Source organism: Bubalus kerabau, chromosome 13, assembly GCF_029407905.1.
Source record: "Bubalus kerabau isolate K-KA32 ecotype Philippines breed swamp buffalo chromosome 13, PCC_UOA_SB_1v2, whole genome shotgun sequence".
NCBI classification, from domain to species: domain Eukaryota; kingdom Metazoa; phylum Chordata; class Mammalia; order Artiodactyla; family Bovidae; genus Bubalus; species Bubalus kerabau.
This window is the reverse complement of record NC_073636.1, coordinates 71,236,977-71,254,071: the sequence shown is the minus strand read 5'-3', so window position 1 is coordinate 71,254,071 and position 17,095 is coordinate 71,236,977. Positions and strand designations below refer to the sequence as shown.

The following is a 17,095-nucleotide window of genomic DNA, read 5'->3' as shown; positions in this document are numbered from 1 at the left end:
ATGAGGGGCTAACTAAATGGTGACTGACTAAAGCGACCGTGGTCTTTACTGGAGGCTAAGGGTGAAGAGAATTCAGTTCCTGTCCTCAGAATTCACTCACAGGAAAGCAAACTGTGTTTTGGCAGATGAACAGCAAGGAGATAGAACAGTCCCGCCCACTATTCAGGGAGGCTTTCCTAGAAAAAGGGACACTTGAGCTGGGTTTTGAAGACTGCATAGAAGTTTTTCAGGTAGAAGAGGGATGCAGGGCAGTCAGAACAGAAGAATCAGTGCACAGAGGCAGGCGTGGGGATGGCGTGTGACTCTCACCGTGAGGACGTTACGGCTTAGACCCCATTTATTCCATCTGCCACTGCAGTGCCGCACCCCCAGCAGACCACCCCTGACAGCCTCTCTGTTCTCAGCCCCAGGACGGGTACCGTATAGTCCAGCACCTCCAGTACATCGGCTGGCCCGCCTACCGGGACACGCCCCCCTCCAAGCGCTCTCTGCTCAAGGTGGTCCGACGGCTGGAGAAGTGGCAGGAGCAGTGCGACGGGCGGGAGGGACGCGCTGTGGTCCACTGCCTGTGAGTGTGACGGGGAGGGCCGCCGGAGCAAGGGGGCGGTGGGCAGCAGGGCATCCTTGGTGCCACTGGCCACAGACACTGTCTTAGGCGTCCCAGGCTATACCACGCCCTTGTGGGCCATTCAAGGCATTACAGTCCTTTCGTGGACTAGGGGTGCAGCCATAAAGCTATCTGTGGGACATCCTACTCACAGGCATTCCCTTTGCTCCTTAGAATTTAAAATGGTTTGGGGAGAATGATATGAGGGCCTCATTCTTTAAAAAGGAAGTTGAATCAAGATCTTCCCCATTGCAGAGCAGTATTTCTGGAGTAGGTAGAGTCATTAATAACATCTTACCCCAGAATTGAGTTCAGTTGTTTCAAAACCAGGAACTCGTTCAAACAGGCAGTGCACACGTGTCAGGAAGACTGGAGTGCTTAAGGGAGAGGTGTGAGGCAGGGGAGGTCCCTGCCCACTCTCGCCCATGGGATTGTTTCTTAGCCTGCTTTTTTTGCAGGAGTACCTTTTTATTCATGTCTTCCCTCACCAAGGTGACCAGCAGTTTGAGCTGTAGGAAGGCACAGGGGTGTCCTCCCGTCCACAGGGACCTTGGCATCATCCTTGGAGGGCAGAGATGCCAAAACAGACCCCGAAGTACAGGTGCTGGCTGATGAAGGGAGGGCGACTGTCTGCACCTGAAACATCTGGCCGTTGAGTGTCCTGTGGATGAAACATCTGGGAGGTTGCCTGAGAGACTTAGTTTCCATCCAGATGTTCTTTAGACACAGACCATTACATGAAATCATTAGTTGCTCTTGGCAACACGCCCAGGAGTTCCAAACCTGGCAGATTCCTAAAGAGACTTTCTGTAAAGAGCTGGAGGGGTGTGTCCAGAAGATGACTTACGGGGCCTCAGAGAGAAGGTGCCATGGAGGGATGACCCTGCCAAGAGCCCTGTATCTCTATTTATACATCCCGAGTTACGCAAGATGTTCTGATTGAGAAAACAGAGATGAGGCCTCTCTCTCAGGATCTCACACCCATCCCAGCCCCACCCGAAGCCCAGTCTGGCTGACCCGAGGCTCACAGAGCCGTGTCTGGTAGCGTTGTCCTTGGTGGACGGGAAGAACTAGAAGCAAAAGCACATGCACCCTTCCGCTGGGTGCGCAGGTGGACCCAGAGCATCCTTTTGGCCAAGGAAGCAGGCAGCACGTGTCCAGACACTCTTATCTGTCTGCCCTGGGGGTTTGGGTCCATGTGCCATGGGTGATGGTCACATGCTCCTAGAACCAAGGAAACATCAAGCTAAGTGAACTCTCCAAGGCCATCCCCTTTATGATACGAATGAAGAACCTGGGGCTCAGACACAGGAAGTGACGTGCCCAAGGTCAAAGCAGGTTCATGGCACAGATGGGACTCAGTTTAACTATGGCTTGGGCTTTCTACCACCACCTTCCCTTGCATTTGCCAGGGCGGGCAGCCACCCCTGCCCCCACTGCTGCAGATATGGCCTTGGGCTCAGCAGGTGCCTGAGGGGTACCCAGGAGTCTGTTCACCTCCTTCCTCTGTGTTTAGGAACGGGGGAGGCCGCAGCGGAACCTTCTGTGCCATCTGCAGTGTGTGTGAGATGATCCAGCAGCAGAACATCATCGACGTGTTCCACATCGTGAAGACATTACGGAACAACAAGGCCAACATGGTGGAGACCCTGGTGAGTGGCCGAGGCTGTCCTCTGAGAGCCAGGGGCTGCCGGTGGCTCCCTGGACCTGAACAAAAGAGCATCCAGGAGGAAAGACAGTGGCCGCTGCTTCCTGAGCACCTGCAGGCCGGCTCTCTGCACCCACCTCACCTGCTTCCCTCCCCTCCAGCCTCTCTCCTGCAGAGCAGTCCAGATAGTCCTCTTGGCACACGCTGCTCTGTGTTACTTTCTTTCCACTCCAGAGGGAAGTGTCACTCACTCTGGTTTAGGGGATGGGATGCTGGGTTAGTAGAATGTGAATTATTGAGTTGACCAGAACATCCATTCAGCTTTTTCCAAAAGATATTGCCCAAATGTTCATTCCAGTTTTTCTGTGCTATGTTTTTGATTCAGTCCTAAACCTATTTTTGGACTTCCCTGGTGGTTCAGATGGTAAAAAGAATCTGCCTGCAATGCAGGAGACATGGGTTTAAACCCTGGGTCGGGAAGATCCCCTGGAGAAGGAAACGGCTACTCACTCCAGTATTCTTGCCTGGAGAATCCCATGGACAGAGGAGCCTGGCAGGCTATAGCCAAGGGGTCGCAAAGAGTCAGACACAACTGAGCAACTAACACTTACTTTACTTAAACCTATTCTCATTAACTTATGCTAATAATTACCGTATAAAGCATCGAGCTAGGATATGGTAAATAAAAGGACAGGAAGAAACTTGGTGGCAGAGTTACAAAGGTTAAGACCTGGTGCAGAGATAGAGACATGCCATACACTGAGAACTTTAACATGAGTCTTTACATCTATGCCAAGTGTGGTCTTACCGAAAGTGAGCGCCTCCTCCGAGGCCAGTCCACAGACCAGCAGAAACATCCTGTGTGAGCCTGGCAGAAATGTAGACCCTCGAGCCCTACTCCAGATTTACTGAATCCAAATCTGTGTGGACATTTTGACTCGACTCTTAGTACAGACATAGATAACATTCTCTTCACACTCTGAACTAAATGCACTTTCCATCTCTCGCTCATCATCTCTTCTCCTTCTCTGCCTCTCCTCCTCTCAGGACCAGTATAAATTTGTATACGAGGTGGCGCTGGAATATTTAAGCTCCTTCTAGCCCAGTGGCTTGGGGAACCTGCCAGAGTCCAGAGGCTGCTGTGGCCAAGCCCCCTTTCTGTGAACGGCAGCGACTGGGCTCAGGGGCAGCACCCTGCCCAACTCCAAGGAGAAGACTGGCGGTCCTGTGGTCCACGGCAGGCTGGCACCTTCCCAGGGTCTCCGGGTGCTGTGGAGGCTGTTACCCCGACAGGCCCCAGCGTCTCTTGCATACCCCACCAGCCACGGGCCTGTGCAGAAGTACACGCTGAGCAAGGCCGGATTTTTCAGCGTCCAGACCTCTTGCTTTCGCTCTTTTCAGCCTGTGACTCTCGCGGCAAGCCGGCTGTGTAGGTGCGGGTGGCTGTGACTGGGCTCGTGGGGTCACCACTCTGCTGCCCCCATCATCTCCTTCTGGGACCCCTGGCGTCGGACACCCGCCGGTCTGGATCACTGGGACCTCGGATGCTCCCGAGTGCACAGCAGAGGCCCCCACCCTCCCGCCTCACCTGCATGGGGCTCGGCCCAGCGCCACTCTGTACCCCTCCCCCAGCCCGGGGCCTTGACCTTCTGCCACTCCCTGGCCAGCCCCGGTGTCCGTGGCTCTCCTAGATCCAGGTTTTCTTGGCTTGTCTGTGCTCGGTGGGACAGGGTGGGACTGCAGGGAGCCTGGCTGCCCTCCTCTCTCTGAAGAAGGACCGCCTCCCAGGGCAGGGTTCTGGCTGGCCCTGTGTGTCCTGGGCAGTGAGTCCTCGGGAGGGATGAACAAGATTGATGATTTTCCAAAGTGTATGTGAAAAGAAATTTTCTTTTGGAGGGTGTAAAGTCTTAGTCTCTGATGTCAAAAACTGGTGGGGAGGGAAGAAGTTCGGTTGTGTAGCTGTAAGACCAATCTCCTGGGCCTGTTATCTCCCTGGCAAGGTCCCCAAAAGGTTCCCCCCACCCAGGGACAGCACAGCGGCAGAGCAAGGGGAGTTTCATTTGGGGCTGACAGAGGAGCCCCAGAGCTCCGGATTTGAATGCCTGCCTAGAGCAACCCAGCTGCCATCTCAGAAAAGGTCACTGTGGACCCAATGATACTCCAGTTTAAAACAGACCTCGGGGATCAGGCCTGGGGATCTTGCCCAAAGTGGGTCAGTCGATGACAGGGAGCCGACTTTGACTAAGCATCTACTATACGCTGGACTTGGCACGTTCTTGGACCCCACCCACCCCACCCCCACCCTACCCTGGGAGCTGTTCACCTGTGATCACTCTGATTTTACAACTGAAGACACTGAGGCATCTTCCTCAGGTTTCCAAAAGGCAGATCATAGTGGTGAGACTTGTACTGTCATCCTTTCGTAGCCAAGCAATTATTTTACGGAGGGAAAATAAGGCCAGAAACTTCTGAGCAGCAAACTCCACAAATGGCAATGTACTTTTTTCTGATGCCCATGTTTCTGGGAAGCTCAGAGTTTCAGATGTGTTTTAGTAACTCATTCCCAGCTCCCCAGGAGAGCTAGTCCCATCTCATACCTTGGCCAGTGAAAACCGCTCCCTGGGCCCTCAGACCCTGAGGTCTGCGAGCCAGGGACACAGTCTTGTCTACCTGGGTCTCTAGCTGGTGCTCTGGTATAGTACCTGGCAGCCTGGGGTGGCCTGGGATCCAGGACGTGCCATCCTGGAAGCTGGTCTGGCCCCAGACAGGGCGTGAGCAGCACAGGTTTCCCTCAGAGCTCACTGTATCCTGGGGAAACAGAACCTCAATGCAGCATCAAGTGTTATTTGAGCCTCATGGCAGGGCTTTCTAGAGGAGGTGACATCCCTTCCACTGGGTAGAACAATGAAGAGAAGGAAATTCAGGCCAAGAGAACATGTGCAAAGACACAGAGGTGTGCAGAATCCTTGGGAGTGGGCGAGAGGGCAGGAGGTGAGCCCAGTCAGAGCAGAGCCTGGCGGCGCTGGGGCCAGGGTGGAGGGAGCGGCGAGCCCCATCAGCAGGGCGGACTTGGCACCTGTGGGCAGCACTGGGCCCGGGGAGCTCTGAGTGATGCGCTCAGCTCAGTGTTGAGGAGCCCCACTCTGGGGCCAGTGGGGCTGCCTCTCTTCCTTTCATCAGACACTGTGAACACATTCCCTTAAGCGTATCCTTTTTAATATCACATCTATTTGTCTGTCTGCTCATTGTTTGTTGCTGGAACAAAATACGCAGTACTTTAAGAGGCCCAGCTTCTGTGAAGAAATCAGGATCTGTGCTATGTCACAGAGCCGGGGGAACCAAGCCAGACCCCGGGGCCCCTGAGGATGGAACACAGCAGGAGCTGCTCCTGTCGGCACGGGTTCCGAGACTGTCTCGAAGCCCAGGGACCCCAGACTCGATCAGGAAAGAAGCCCCGCCATGAGCCTGCTCTTCCCTTTCATGGCTCGTGCCCTGGTCCCAGGCCCCCACCCCACTGGGCCTGCCGGCCTCCCCAGCTCCAGCTTGCTGCTCCAGCCAGCCCTCCCCGGCCTTCCCCAGCCTTCAAGAAGCTTGTAGCACAGGAAGTCAGCCTGCTCTATACTTCTCCCTCAGATCCGGGGCTCATCTGTGCAAAACAGGAGCCAGGGAGAGGGGTGGTCTCCAATACAAATAAACCCCAGGATTTATTCTGCTCAGGAGGGGGTGAAATTGCTGGCAGATGAAATGACAGTAGCTTCTACCATTTCAAATGGTAGGAATTTAGAATGTGACTTCCAGGAGAAGGAAGCTCGTGAAAAGCACAGAGCCTCGTGGTTCTCACCTCCTCGATGTGGACCCTGTTTGGAGAAGGTAGAAGGAATTAACAAGAAGCCAGGAACTGTCCCACCTGCGTGCATGTCTGGCCTACACAGCTTCAAGATGTATCCTAGCTGTAACCTAACTCGTCCTCTCCTCCTTTCTGGTGTGAAGGTCCTGGGGCCAGGGGCTCTGAGCCTCCAGACGGTCACAGCGTGCCTCCCTTTGTGGGAATGGAAGGCATCACCTTGCTTTTCCATCTTCTCTTTGGATGTAGCCCAAGTAGCGGCCTGCCTGCCAGGTATCACCCATCCTGTGCAACCAGCAGACCCTGTGCTGGAGACTGATGTGAGCTCACCCAGTTCTCCAACACCCCTAAGATGTGCTTTCAACTGTCCCCATTTTACAGATGAGGAGACTGAGGGGAGAAATCACTTACCCCCCCCCCCACCCCAGCATTCCACCACAGCTAGTAAAGGAGGGAGCCAGGGTTTAAATTGGTTCTTTTAACTTCAAAGACAGTCTCTTTCCACTACTGTGTCTCAGATTTTCCCATAACGGGGTGCAGGGGGTGGAGGTGGGAGGGACCCTTAAGAGCCAAGACTAGAGTGAAGCAGGCCTAGTGGATCTCGCAAAACCCAAAGCAGACAAGTCAAAACTCCTTCAGTTTCATGTTTAACAATTCACATAGTATTTGCATTCTTCGCTAATTTAGCCTGATTTGACAAGTGTGTACCAATATTTTTTTAACCACATGTGCCTGATCCCTCATGTGGCTTTGCCCCCCTCTGTTCACTACGATGACCCTAGGGAGTGACCGCCTAGTCTGAGAGGCACAGTGCCTGGCCACGCTGCTCCCTCCTAAAGCCAATGCCAGACTTAAGCTCAAGTCCAGCTCACCTACCCCCTGGCTCACCACCTGCCCCTGGTGTGGGGTTTCCCTGACCTCACTGTTGATGGGCTGATCTCAAGTCTCCTTCAGTTGCATACTAGGAAAAAGAAAGCTTTGACACCTACTATAATTACAGACATGCCCATCTGGAATGGCAAAGGCTGAGCCCATAAAACCCTAAAGGGAAAAGAGAAGATGACACTGTCCTTCTCAGCAGACTCCTGAATCCTGGGACCTCTAGACAGTGGTGCCCTCTGTCCACATGGAATCGTGCAATTGCTAATCTGGCCCAATCTGAGGACACGCTTCACATGAGGGGCTGGAAGCCTCCCTGTACTTCAGCCCTGCAGACTCACTGGGATGTTATCACATACAGGGCCCTGGAGGGGGTGCCACCAGGAAGCGCAGTTTACTATGGCACAGCCTCTCCCTTGGTGAGACGTGGGGTTGTGGTAGAAAGATCTCAGTCTTCAGTTCTAATCTAGCCCAGTCATTTCCTGGCTTTAGAATGTTGAACCAACTAATCAGTGGGAAAAGATGTGGAAAGAGAAGCCTCAGATGGGCAGAAGTAGGCAGATTTGGGGATCTTTGGGTAGGAAGACAGGAAGGCAAAGCCAAGACATTAGGACCCAATAGGAATCCTCAGACCCAAGAATGCATAGGGTCTACTGGGCAAAGTGGTCACCTCTGTGATGCAGTAGAACAGGGAACAGGGAGGGACTGGGCAGAACCACTTGGAACAAGGATGTTGCTTTAGAACAAGTCTCCCTCTGGGCGAAAAGATGATTAATGCTCCCTGTGACTGATCAATTGTGTTCATTCATCACTGGGTCCCCTCTGTAAGCCAGCTCTTTGGTGTGTGTCCTTACCGTGATCCAGAGTTTCTCAGGACAGTGTGAATACCTGTTGTGTGCAGAGGGGTCAGTCTAGCAAGGATACTGCAGAGAGAATGAGGCACAGGGAGGAGCAAACAAGAGCGTATCAGGTCATCTTTGCAGGAATAACTGCCCAGCCCAGATCCAGTGACACTGAAGGAGATGATAGTTCCCCTGAACCTCATTGCCTTAGAACAGGTTGAAGAAAACTGCCTTCCTTTAGCCTGCATCTGGCCTCTCCTGGGGCATCAGCAGCAAGCTGAGTCAGGAGTAATGCCCTGGAAAACATGGGTGAGCCCGAGGGTAAGATGAGCTCAATGCTAATCCTGAACCATAAAGCCAACACACTGTGCTGGGCCAAGATCCCTGGGGATGAATGGTCAACCGAAGCCACGGGGAGGAAGATGAGACATGAGTCTCCTGGATGGCCCTGACTTGCCTTCCCCCCGTCATCTAACTAGTCTGAGCTCCTTCTCAGCCAGTGATGCCAGCTCCAAATCACAGCCAGATACGACAGGGAAGTGAGCGATGCGAATCCAGCTGGAGGGAACCAGCTGAGACTCAGCCTTGTTTCTGGGTCCCCACGCAAGGGTTCCATGTTGGAGCTGTCCACAGAGACATGCCTCGCAGTGATAAAATGCAAGCCTTGGCTTCATCTAGCCAGGATCTGCCTTTGAGGAACAGCAAGGAGAGACGTCAGTGGCAGAGAGCAGAGGGGGCTCCAGTGTCTCAGAACCATGGATATGATCCTCAGAAGCACAGAGAGATATCTAAGCCATATTTGCACACATGCGTGCACTCTTCTGGTTTCCTGGGGACCAGAGGTAGGTTTTCGTGTGACTCTGGCTGGTGTACGATACTTGCATAGATACCGTCCCTCCCACCTACCTCCAGAAGAGGTGGAAAGGAGACCATCCCTCCCACCTACCTCCAGAAGAGGTGGGAAGGGTCAGAGGGGCCACACACACCCCCTCAAATCCACCCATGAAAGGTCCCCAAGATGCAGAGTCAGCACCTATAATGGGAGACCACAGACTTCACATCCTAGTTATCAAAGAGATTGGGGTAGTCACTGCGGCTGACACAAAGGTGTAGAAGGACTCAGAATGGGCATACTACAGGAAAAGGCCGTTCGGGCTGGGTTACCGTGAACTTCCATAGGTGTCTGAGAGTTGTTCTGAGCGGTGGAATTTGGACCCTAATTCTTGGTAGAAATGCCCAGAGAATGACAGTCTAGGGTCCTTGGAGTGTTGGACAGAATGGTATCGGCATGAAGGTCTGGAGCTCAAGGTAATTAATTTATGGTTCCTCAGTGGGTGGGATGCTTAGAATCAGAGGAGGAAAGGGAATATGAAGCAACCTGTCAAAATTGCAAAACTGAGTTTCTGTACACTTACTTCAGTGCCTTTGCACTTGTGAATATAAGTCAGTGGGCCCATTTTGTGATGTGCCCCTATCTCTCCTGTGGAAGATTAATGGTGTAAGGTGTTCTTTGGACCAAAGCTTCCAGGGCAGTCTGAAGGCTCAGAGGGGCAAGGGGTGACTTCCCAGGTCAGATCAGACTTCTGATGGGTCAGGCAGAATACCAGTGCCCACACCCTCCACAGGCCCGCAGACAGTTAGATAAATTCTCGTGGTCACTCCCATGAGCGGAACCAGGACCAATGGGTGAAACTTCATAGCTCTAAGAGAGGACTTGCTATCTGCCAGAGAAGCTGAGCTGCCCCATCTTAGGAACTGTCCAGCAAAAGCCAGACATCCTTTTAAAGGGAAGGAGCTTTGCTGAGATGGCCTTTAGGTTTCTTCCCCCCAGATGAGTGAGATGCTACAGAGCTGGGACCTTGCTGGAATGCCTTCCTGCAGAGCACAAAGCCAAACAGGTTGTGCTTGCTTGTGTGAGCTAAAGCCCCCAGTCCCCTGCTGCCCCTGACCCAGCACGGGCCAAGAGGCTGCTCTCGCCACACATCCAGGCTGGGTATAACCAGAGAGAGTATACCCAGAGAGAGCAGCTGCTGTGCCACAGAGTCCATTCCCACCAAAATCTCTAATGAGACCAGTCACAGTGTAGACCCACTGGCCCACAGGGCCATCATTGATAGCAGAATCAGTAAAGGTCCAAGCAGGACCCAGAGCAGGGTTTTCACACCACACACCGTAACTCCAGAGGTGACGTCTACACCCCTCCCCATACCTGAGACCTGCTAGAGCAGACTGCAAAAGCAGAAGCATAGTGACTCAGCTGACAGATTATCACCATCCCCAGTACATCCCTTTCATTGCCAGACAGACCCTGAACTAGCCCAGGCTAACCCACACTGGTGATCAGACTTGAAAGCATTTTCTACCTTTTCTTTCACCCTACATCTCACCAGCCAATGAAAGGCAGAGAGTCGGGGCATCTGCCATTGCCTTGGCTACTGACACCATTGTAGCCCTAGAAGGGCCATCACGGGGTTCCCATCAACTCCGGGGAGACTGACGTTTTCACGTCCACCGGGCACATGACACTACATGAGACCAAAGTCTCCACGCTGTCTGCAGCCTCCTCCGTGAGTCCCAGCGGCCTGCACTTGTACAGTTTGGGTGTTTGATAGATAAAGCACGTATGAGAAGAGAAAACAAAATAAATCAACTTAAAAAAAAAGCCAGCACTGTGCTGTCAATGTTTTTTTTTTTTTTTTCTTTCCAATTCTAGCTTAAAAAAGCAGAAGGTAAATAATGTCAGGTCAATGAATATCAGATATATTTTTTGACTGTACATTACAGTGAAGTGTAATCTTTTTACACCTGCAAGTCCATCTTATTTATTCTTGTAAATGTTCCCTGATGATGTTTGTAATATGGCTGTGTTGAAAATCTATACAATAAAGCTGTGACCCTGAGATTCATGTTTTCCTAACATCTGCGCACTGGTGTCTTCCTGAGGTTGGGTGGGGTAAGGTAGAGACAAGTTGAAGGAGGAGGAGGAAAAAAGCCTATTATGGACTAGATTTTTTTCCAATTAAAAAATTTTAGGCCACACCCTATGGAATGTGAGATCTTAGTTCCCAACCAGGGATTGAACCCATGGCCCCTGCACTGGGAGTGTGGAGTCTTAACCACTGGAACACCAGGGAGATCCCCTGACTGGATTTCTTTAGGTTCATTTAATCATCACATCAATGATGCAGGAAATATGTATTATCCCTTACTTTCAGATGAGAATGGTTGAGGTTCATGAGTATTAAGGGATTTTCCATGATTCCATACTGCACCATAAAAGAATTGGGTCTTAAATAGATTTTCTCAAGTGGAATCCACAGAATGCTGGCATCAGAATCACACCAGAAGTTTGTTCGACAGACAAATGAAGACCATACAGAATCACAGTTTCGGGAACTGAGTACTAACAAGCTACCTGAATGTATCAGCTAGCTATTGCTGTGTAACATACCACCCAAAACTCGGTAACAGTCTTTCATGGTTGTCGACTGTGGTCTGAGCTAGGCTGAGCTCAGCTAATCTCTGCTGGCCCACTCATATGTCAGCCAAGGGCTCTGCTCGGGGCCAGGCTTGCCCAGGCCACCCTGGCTGGTGCATATCTGCTCCTCATGCCTCACCCTCCTCCTGGGACCAGCAAGTCAGCCTCAGCGTGCGCTTCTCCTGGTGACAGCGGGAGCGTGAAAGGGAAAGTCCGAGCACCAAGTTGTTCTGAGTCGTGTCTGCAACATCCCATTCAACAACACTGGCTGCACGGCATACTCAGAATCAAGAGGCAGGGAAAGATGCTCCACCTCTTAACACAGACCTTATTTCTCAGTGTTGCGATAAATGTGGAGACTATGTCCCAAACTGTTTGTGCCAGGTGCATGCGTTAACCCTGTCATCATCTCAGAGTGCGGGCCACAGACCACCCACATCAGTTCACCTGAGAAACCTCTAAACATGCAGAGTCTGACTGAGTAGGTACAGGATGGGCCCCAGGAATCTGCCTGCTTAGCAAGTGCCCCAGGTGATAGTAATGCATGCTGAAGTTGGGCAAGCATCTTCAATATACTCTCAGAAGGGGACAGATAGGGGACAAGACAAATCAGATCCCAAACTAGAGTGTGAGACTGCCAGCCTCTGACACACGTGATGCAGTGCTCTCTGCTTTCCAGGTGAGCAGAAGGAAGAGCCACAACCAACCTCTTGTTATTGGCTGGTTCCCTAGTTCTTTGTATGTATCCAGACGTAAGTACGAGGGGCGCGTGAGCCATAGGGCCAGAGCCCAGGTTCACTTTGCTCTTGCTCAGTCTTAGGGAGCCTGGCAAGAGTTCTCCAATCTAAGGGGCCTCTATGCAGTCCTGGAAGAAGCACAAGCTGGAATCAAGATTGCCGGGAGAAATATCAATAACCTCAGATATGCAGACACCACCCTTATGGCAGAAAGTGAAGAGGAACTAAAAAAAGCCTCTTGATGAAAGTGAAAGTGGAGAGTGAAAAAGTTGGCTTAAAGCTCAACATTCAGAAAACGAAGATCATGGCATCTGGTCCCATCACTTCATGGGAAATAGATGGGGAAACAGTGGAAACGGTGTCATTTATTTTTCTGGGCTCCAAAATCACTACAGATGGTGACTACAGCCATTAAATTAAAAGACGCTTACTCCTTGGAAGGAAAGTTATGACCGACCTAGATAGCATATTCAAAAGCAGAGACATTACTTTGCCAACAAAGGTCTGTCTAGTCAAGGCTATGGTTTTTCCTGTGGTCATGTATGGATGTGAGAGTTGGACTGTGAAGAAGGCTGAGCGCGGAAGAATTGATGCTTTTGAAGTGTGGTGTTGGAGAAGACTCTTGAGAGTCCCTTGGACTGCAAGGAGATCCAACCAGTCCATTCTGAAGGAGATCAGCCCTGGGATTTCTTTGGAGGACTGATGCTAAAGCTGAAACTCCAGTACTTTGGCTACCTCATGCGAAGAGTTGACTCATTGGAAAAGACTGATGCTGGGAGGGATTGGGGGCAAGAGGAGAAGGGGACGGCAGAGGATGAGATGGCTGGATGGCATCACTGACTTGATGGACGTGAGTCTGGGTGAACTCTGGGAGTTGGTGATGGACAGGCCTGGCATGCTGCGATTCATGGGGTCGCAAAGAGTCGGACACGACTGAGCAACTGATCTGATGCAGCATCCACCTGGCTAGCCAAGTGCCTGGAGAACACATGCTTCCCAGCTCAAGTCCTGAGAGGGGAACCGGGTGGCCAGCCAGCTAGTAATCCTCGTCCCCTTTGTCCTTGCTCATGCTAACCTCATTTATTCTGCCTGCTGTATTTATTCTTTTGTCACAAAATGTAATAGCTGATACTGGGAAAATTAAATTAGAAAGAAGGGGGGGAAATCTCACATATCTCCTAATAAAACTACTGTGGGGCATATCATTTTCCCTCAAAATGGAAATGCCTTTTAAAGAGTTATTATAAAAGTAGCATATACTCCCTTGAAAGAATTCAATATCAAGTTGTTTGAGGCATGAGGTAAAAGCTACTACTTCTCAAAGGTACTTGTTAATATTTTTTGCCATTCCAGACCTTTCTATACAAATATAAATGTACATAAATTTTCTATATAAAAGGCATCTATATATATATGGAAATGTACATATATAAATTCTGAGACAGGCTTCTTTTCACTTAACACCATGCTGTGGTCAAATTTCCATGGAAATATGCTTAAATACCCTTATATTTCTTTACACCTTTCCAGGACTCCTGAACACTCGGACATGTCAAGACTCAGGTGCTCTATTCTATAGCACAGGGAACTGTACTCAGTACTCTGGTGACTTAAATGGGAAGGAAATCCAAGAAAGGGGATATATGTACATGTACAGCTGATTCCCTTTGCCTCACAGTAGAAACTAAAGTTTGTAAAGTAACTAAATTCCAGTAAAAAAAAAAAAAAAGACTCAGGCACTCTCACAGCGATGCCCTTGAATCCCCAGGGACACCCACCCCACGTGCACCAACCCTGGAGATGGGCCAGAGGGACACAATTCTCTTTGCATGTCTGTTGGAGGCCTGACCAGGCCCTCCTGTCTGGTTAGACCTAGAGTCCACATCAAATCTCAGAGCACTTTAGTCAGACTCTGACGAGCTCTCATTCAACCTAAGATCTTCCTCTACTTCCAAAGGTTCAAGCCTCTGGTCAGAACTCCAGGGGACCTAGAAGGCCTCAGACCCTTGAGGACATGGCATGAGGTCCCCAAGATGCCACACAAGAGGCAGGAGGGGGCATTTGCTTTTCTTTGGCAGGGCTTGGAACAGGGGAGTAAGGAGAACAGAACCAGGAGAAATACAAAAGAAGCTGGCAAGATACAGTAAAGAAGCCACTCTTGGTTAATTTTAGAAGAATTTTGACCACTTAATCTTTAGGAAGCGCAACTCCACGAGGATTTGGTCTAAGTAGCTTTGTCTTGAATTCCAGCAACGGGACTGGACCTGAAATCTCCAATTCTCCATGCAGTAGGGATATAGCACCCACACAGAACACATCCACAAAGTGAAAGTCTGGAGACAGAGAGGGGCAGAGTGAAATAAAGGAAAGAAATTAACAGAATCTGAGGCAAATTTCAGTTTTCACAGTCCATGGATTAGGCCTTGGAATGAAGTTGAACTAGTTACTCAAGGACATTTGGAATGTGGATGGATAGGCAAGCATAAAGAGAAATATAGATGCATAGGCAGAAAATATATATATATACACACAAGTGAATGAAAGACTATATCAGTTATTAACAATGAATATTTCTCATTCCAGGGGACATAGGTGAATTTTGTTCTCAATGGCTTTCTGTAGTTTCTAAATTTGATATTAAGAAAACAAACTCTATAAAAAGGTGAAGACAGAAGAACATAGAAAAATGAAAGCAGAACAGAAAAGATGATGCTGAGATTGAAACCATACCCAAAGACTGCCTTAGAGCTGGATCAAGAGGTTCAAAAACTTGGCACTGCCTGTCTACCCAAGAAGGAGAACACAGTCAATCAACTCGGTGTCCAAAGGGGAAAAATGAACCAGTTGCTCAGCACAAAGTGTTTCTGCTACAGGGGCTGAGGTTATTTTTCCATGGATCCCCCCAATAAAGAACAGCTTCACACAACATCCTTAGCAAAATGCAGCACACCTCCCTCCCTGAAGGCTGACGGTGCCATGCCGCAGAACAACTCAGTGAAAACCCTTTCCTGGAGGACCAAACCGAAGGGGCCCAGGCACATGGTTCTCCGCAAGACGCAGGGCTGCAGAATCTGGGGTATTACATGGCTTGAGCATCACATGCTGCTCTCCTCTCTGAGTGTCTGCAAGCTAGAGACTTTTATTCCAGACAATAACAAGCAAAGATGCTATCTCGGTTGTTGGCTGAATTTGGATGCAGGCTTTATATGAGCCAGCTGAGCCAGGAAGACAACTCCAATCTCCTTTTGTATGATGAGAACCCTAATGACTCTGTGTGCCTCAGCAGAATGTGAATCCATCTCCCAAAGGGGTGGGCAGGGCAGGATGAAGAAGCCACCCTCATTTCAGGTTATAATCATAGCTGACTCCATCTCAGGGGTCCCCAACTTCCAGGATCTAATGCCTGATGCTCTGAGGGGGAACTGATATAAGAATAATAGAAATAAAGTGCACAATACATGTAATGCACTTAAAACACCCCCAAATCATCCCCCTACCCTGGTCCATGGAAAAACTGTCTTCCAGGACACGGGTCCCTGATGCCAAAAGGATTGGAGACCACTGCTCACACTACTCTCCTCTAAAATACCTACAGATACACACTAAACATTGGAAGCTTGGCCCTGAGCCAAGTCTGAGAGGCAGACACAAGGAGCTAAAATGAGGATCACATCAGTGGATGGTATTGAAACGCCCTCCTAGATGTAAAGAAGCATCAGAGAAGAGGCAGTGGTCCACCCCTCGAGATGGTCTGCACTCAGAACATTGGTCAGTCGTCCATGTCTATTTCCTGGGAGATGAAATGACATTACAAGAGACCTCTATGGAAGGGAGAATGGCAGGGAGAGACGTGCAGAAAAGCATCTGAGGATTTTAACCTCCACACTCTCATCTGTTCAGAGCACCCCAAAGCCAGGCAGGGAGAGGAGGGAGCTGGTTGTCTGCTGAGTACCTACAAGACCAGGTGAAGCAGACACCTGCTGTGTCATTTCAAATACATTCAACTTCACCTCTTTCCTCCTACGTGGCTGTGATGAGCATTTCCAAGCAGATCTGCAGGTCTCACTTGGGAGCAGCCCACAGTGACAGCAAGTCTCAGACAGCCTCTGCACTTCTCAATTCCTGCCCCCACTGTCTCTGATGCTGTCCTCTGAGACGCCCACAGGAACCCACTCAGCACTCAGGGCCACCCAGAAATGCAGGGTAGCCACTTTTGACCAATAGGAGACTGGAGACAAATACTTCCTCCTTTCGCTCTTCTATTTTAGGTCACTTTTCAGATGGTCCAGAACAAGCAACTTTGCCCTCCCTCTTTGGATGTCCACCCCTAACCTCACTGCTCCTGGGAATCATACTGCCAAATCAAACTTTGCATCAGGCTGTTTCCGGGAACACTAACTGAGAAACAGGGCTTAAGCTGTGTACACAGCACTCCGTCCTCCAGCTGTGAGTCTGGGATGGGCCCCTGCCAACACGCAGAGAGGGTTGCCAACCGTGAAGCTTTTTTGATCCAGGGACAAAAATGGACTTGTTGTAAAGTGATTTATATGGGAGAGGCTCTGCTCATGTACTAACATCATCCTATGTGATGTGATGTTAATTTTCTACCGAGATTTAGGAAGAAGCATTCTGCCATCTCATATTTTTGTTGAAAATAGCTTGCCCAGTAGATGATAAGGCCCATGAGTGGCCCCACGGCGGCCCTACTGTGAGCACTAGCACAGTGGTGGGTGGTTGACCAGAGGGATGGGGGAGGACATGGATGGGGGACCCATGCCCACAAAGTCGGGAGCCCACAGCTAGACTGACTCTCAGCCTTGGCAGCACATGAGTCCTGAAAAACCGCAGAGGCATTGAGTTCCTAAAAGCAAACATGTTCCAGGGAAAGATGGGGAAGGGGGATGTTCCAGACAATGCTAAATGCAGATATGAACCTCTTCAGGGCGCTGAATCCCCCCTGTGCTGAGATCCCCAGCTCCGACTAAGCCTCCGCCCTCCAAGATGGTCAGATTTCTGAACTAGCAGGGGAAAAAAAAAAAAAATAACAGTAAATCCCGCTT

General features: G+C 50.3%; 1 protein-coding gene and 1 long non-coding RNA gene across 3 annotated transcripts in view; one reads left to right on the top strand and one right to left on the bottom strand.

Annotated features, from left to right (window-relative positions):
• The window catches only part of PTPRT (protein tyrosine phosphatase receptor type T), a 1,142,536-nt gene extending 1,138,805 nt beyond the window's left edge, over positions 1-3,731 (top strand). For both annotated transcript variants that reach the window (XM_055545060.1, XM_055545059.1), the window contains 3 exons: positions 405-568; positions 2,124-2,259; positions 3,303-3,731. In XM_055545060.1, coding sequence (XP_055401035.1) covers positions 405-568; positions 2,124-2,259; positions 3,303-3,356 — 354 coding nt within the window. In that variant the 3' untranslated portion in view covers positions 3,357-3,731. The remainder of the gene's footprint in view (positions 1-404; positions 569-2,123; positions 2,260-3,302) is intronic.
• The window catches only part of LOC129625956 (uncharacterized), a 70,659-nt gene continuing 54,134 nt past the window's right edge, over positions 571-17,095 (bottom strand). Inside the window, exons 2-3 of the long non-coding RNA XR_008701670.1 lie at positions 2,105-2,314; positions 571-1,268 (exon numbers count right to left, since the gene is read on the bottom strand). This is a non-coding gene — a long non-coding RNA (uncharacterized LOC129625956). The remainder of the gene's footprint in view (positions 1,269-2,104; positions 2,315-17,095) is intronic.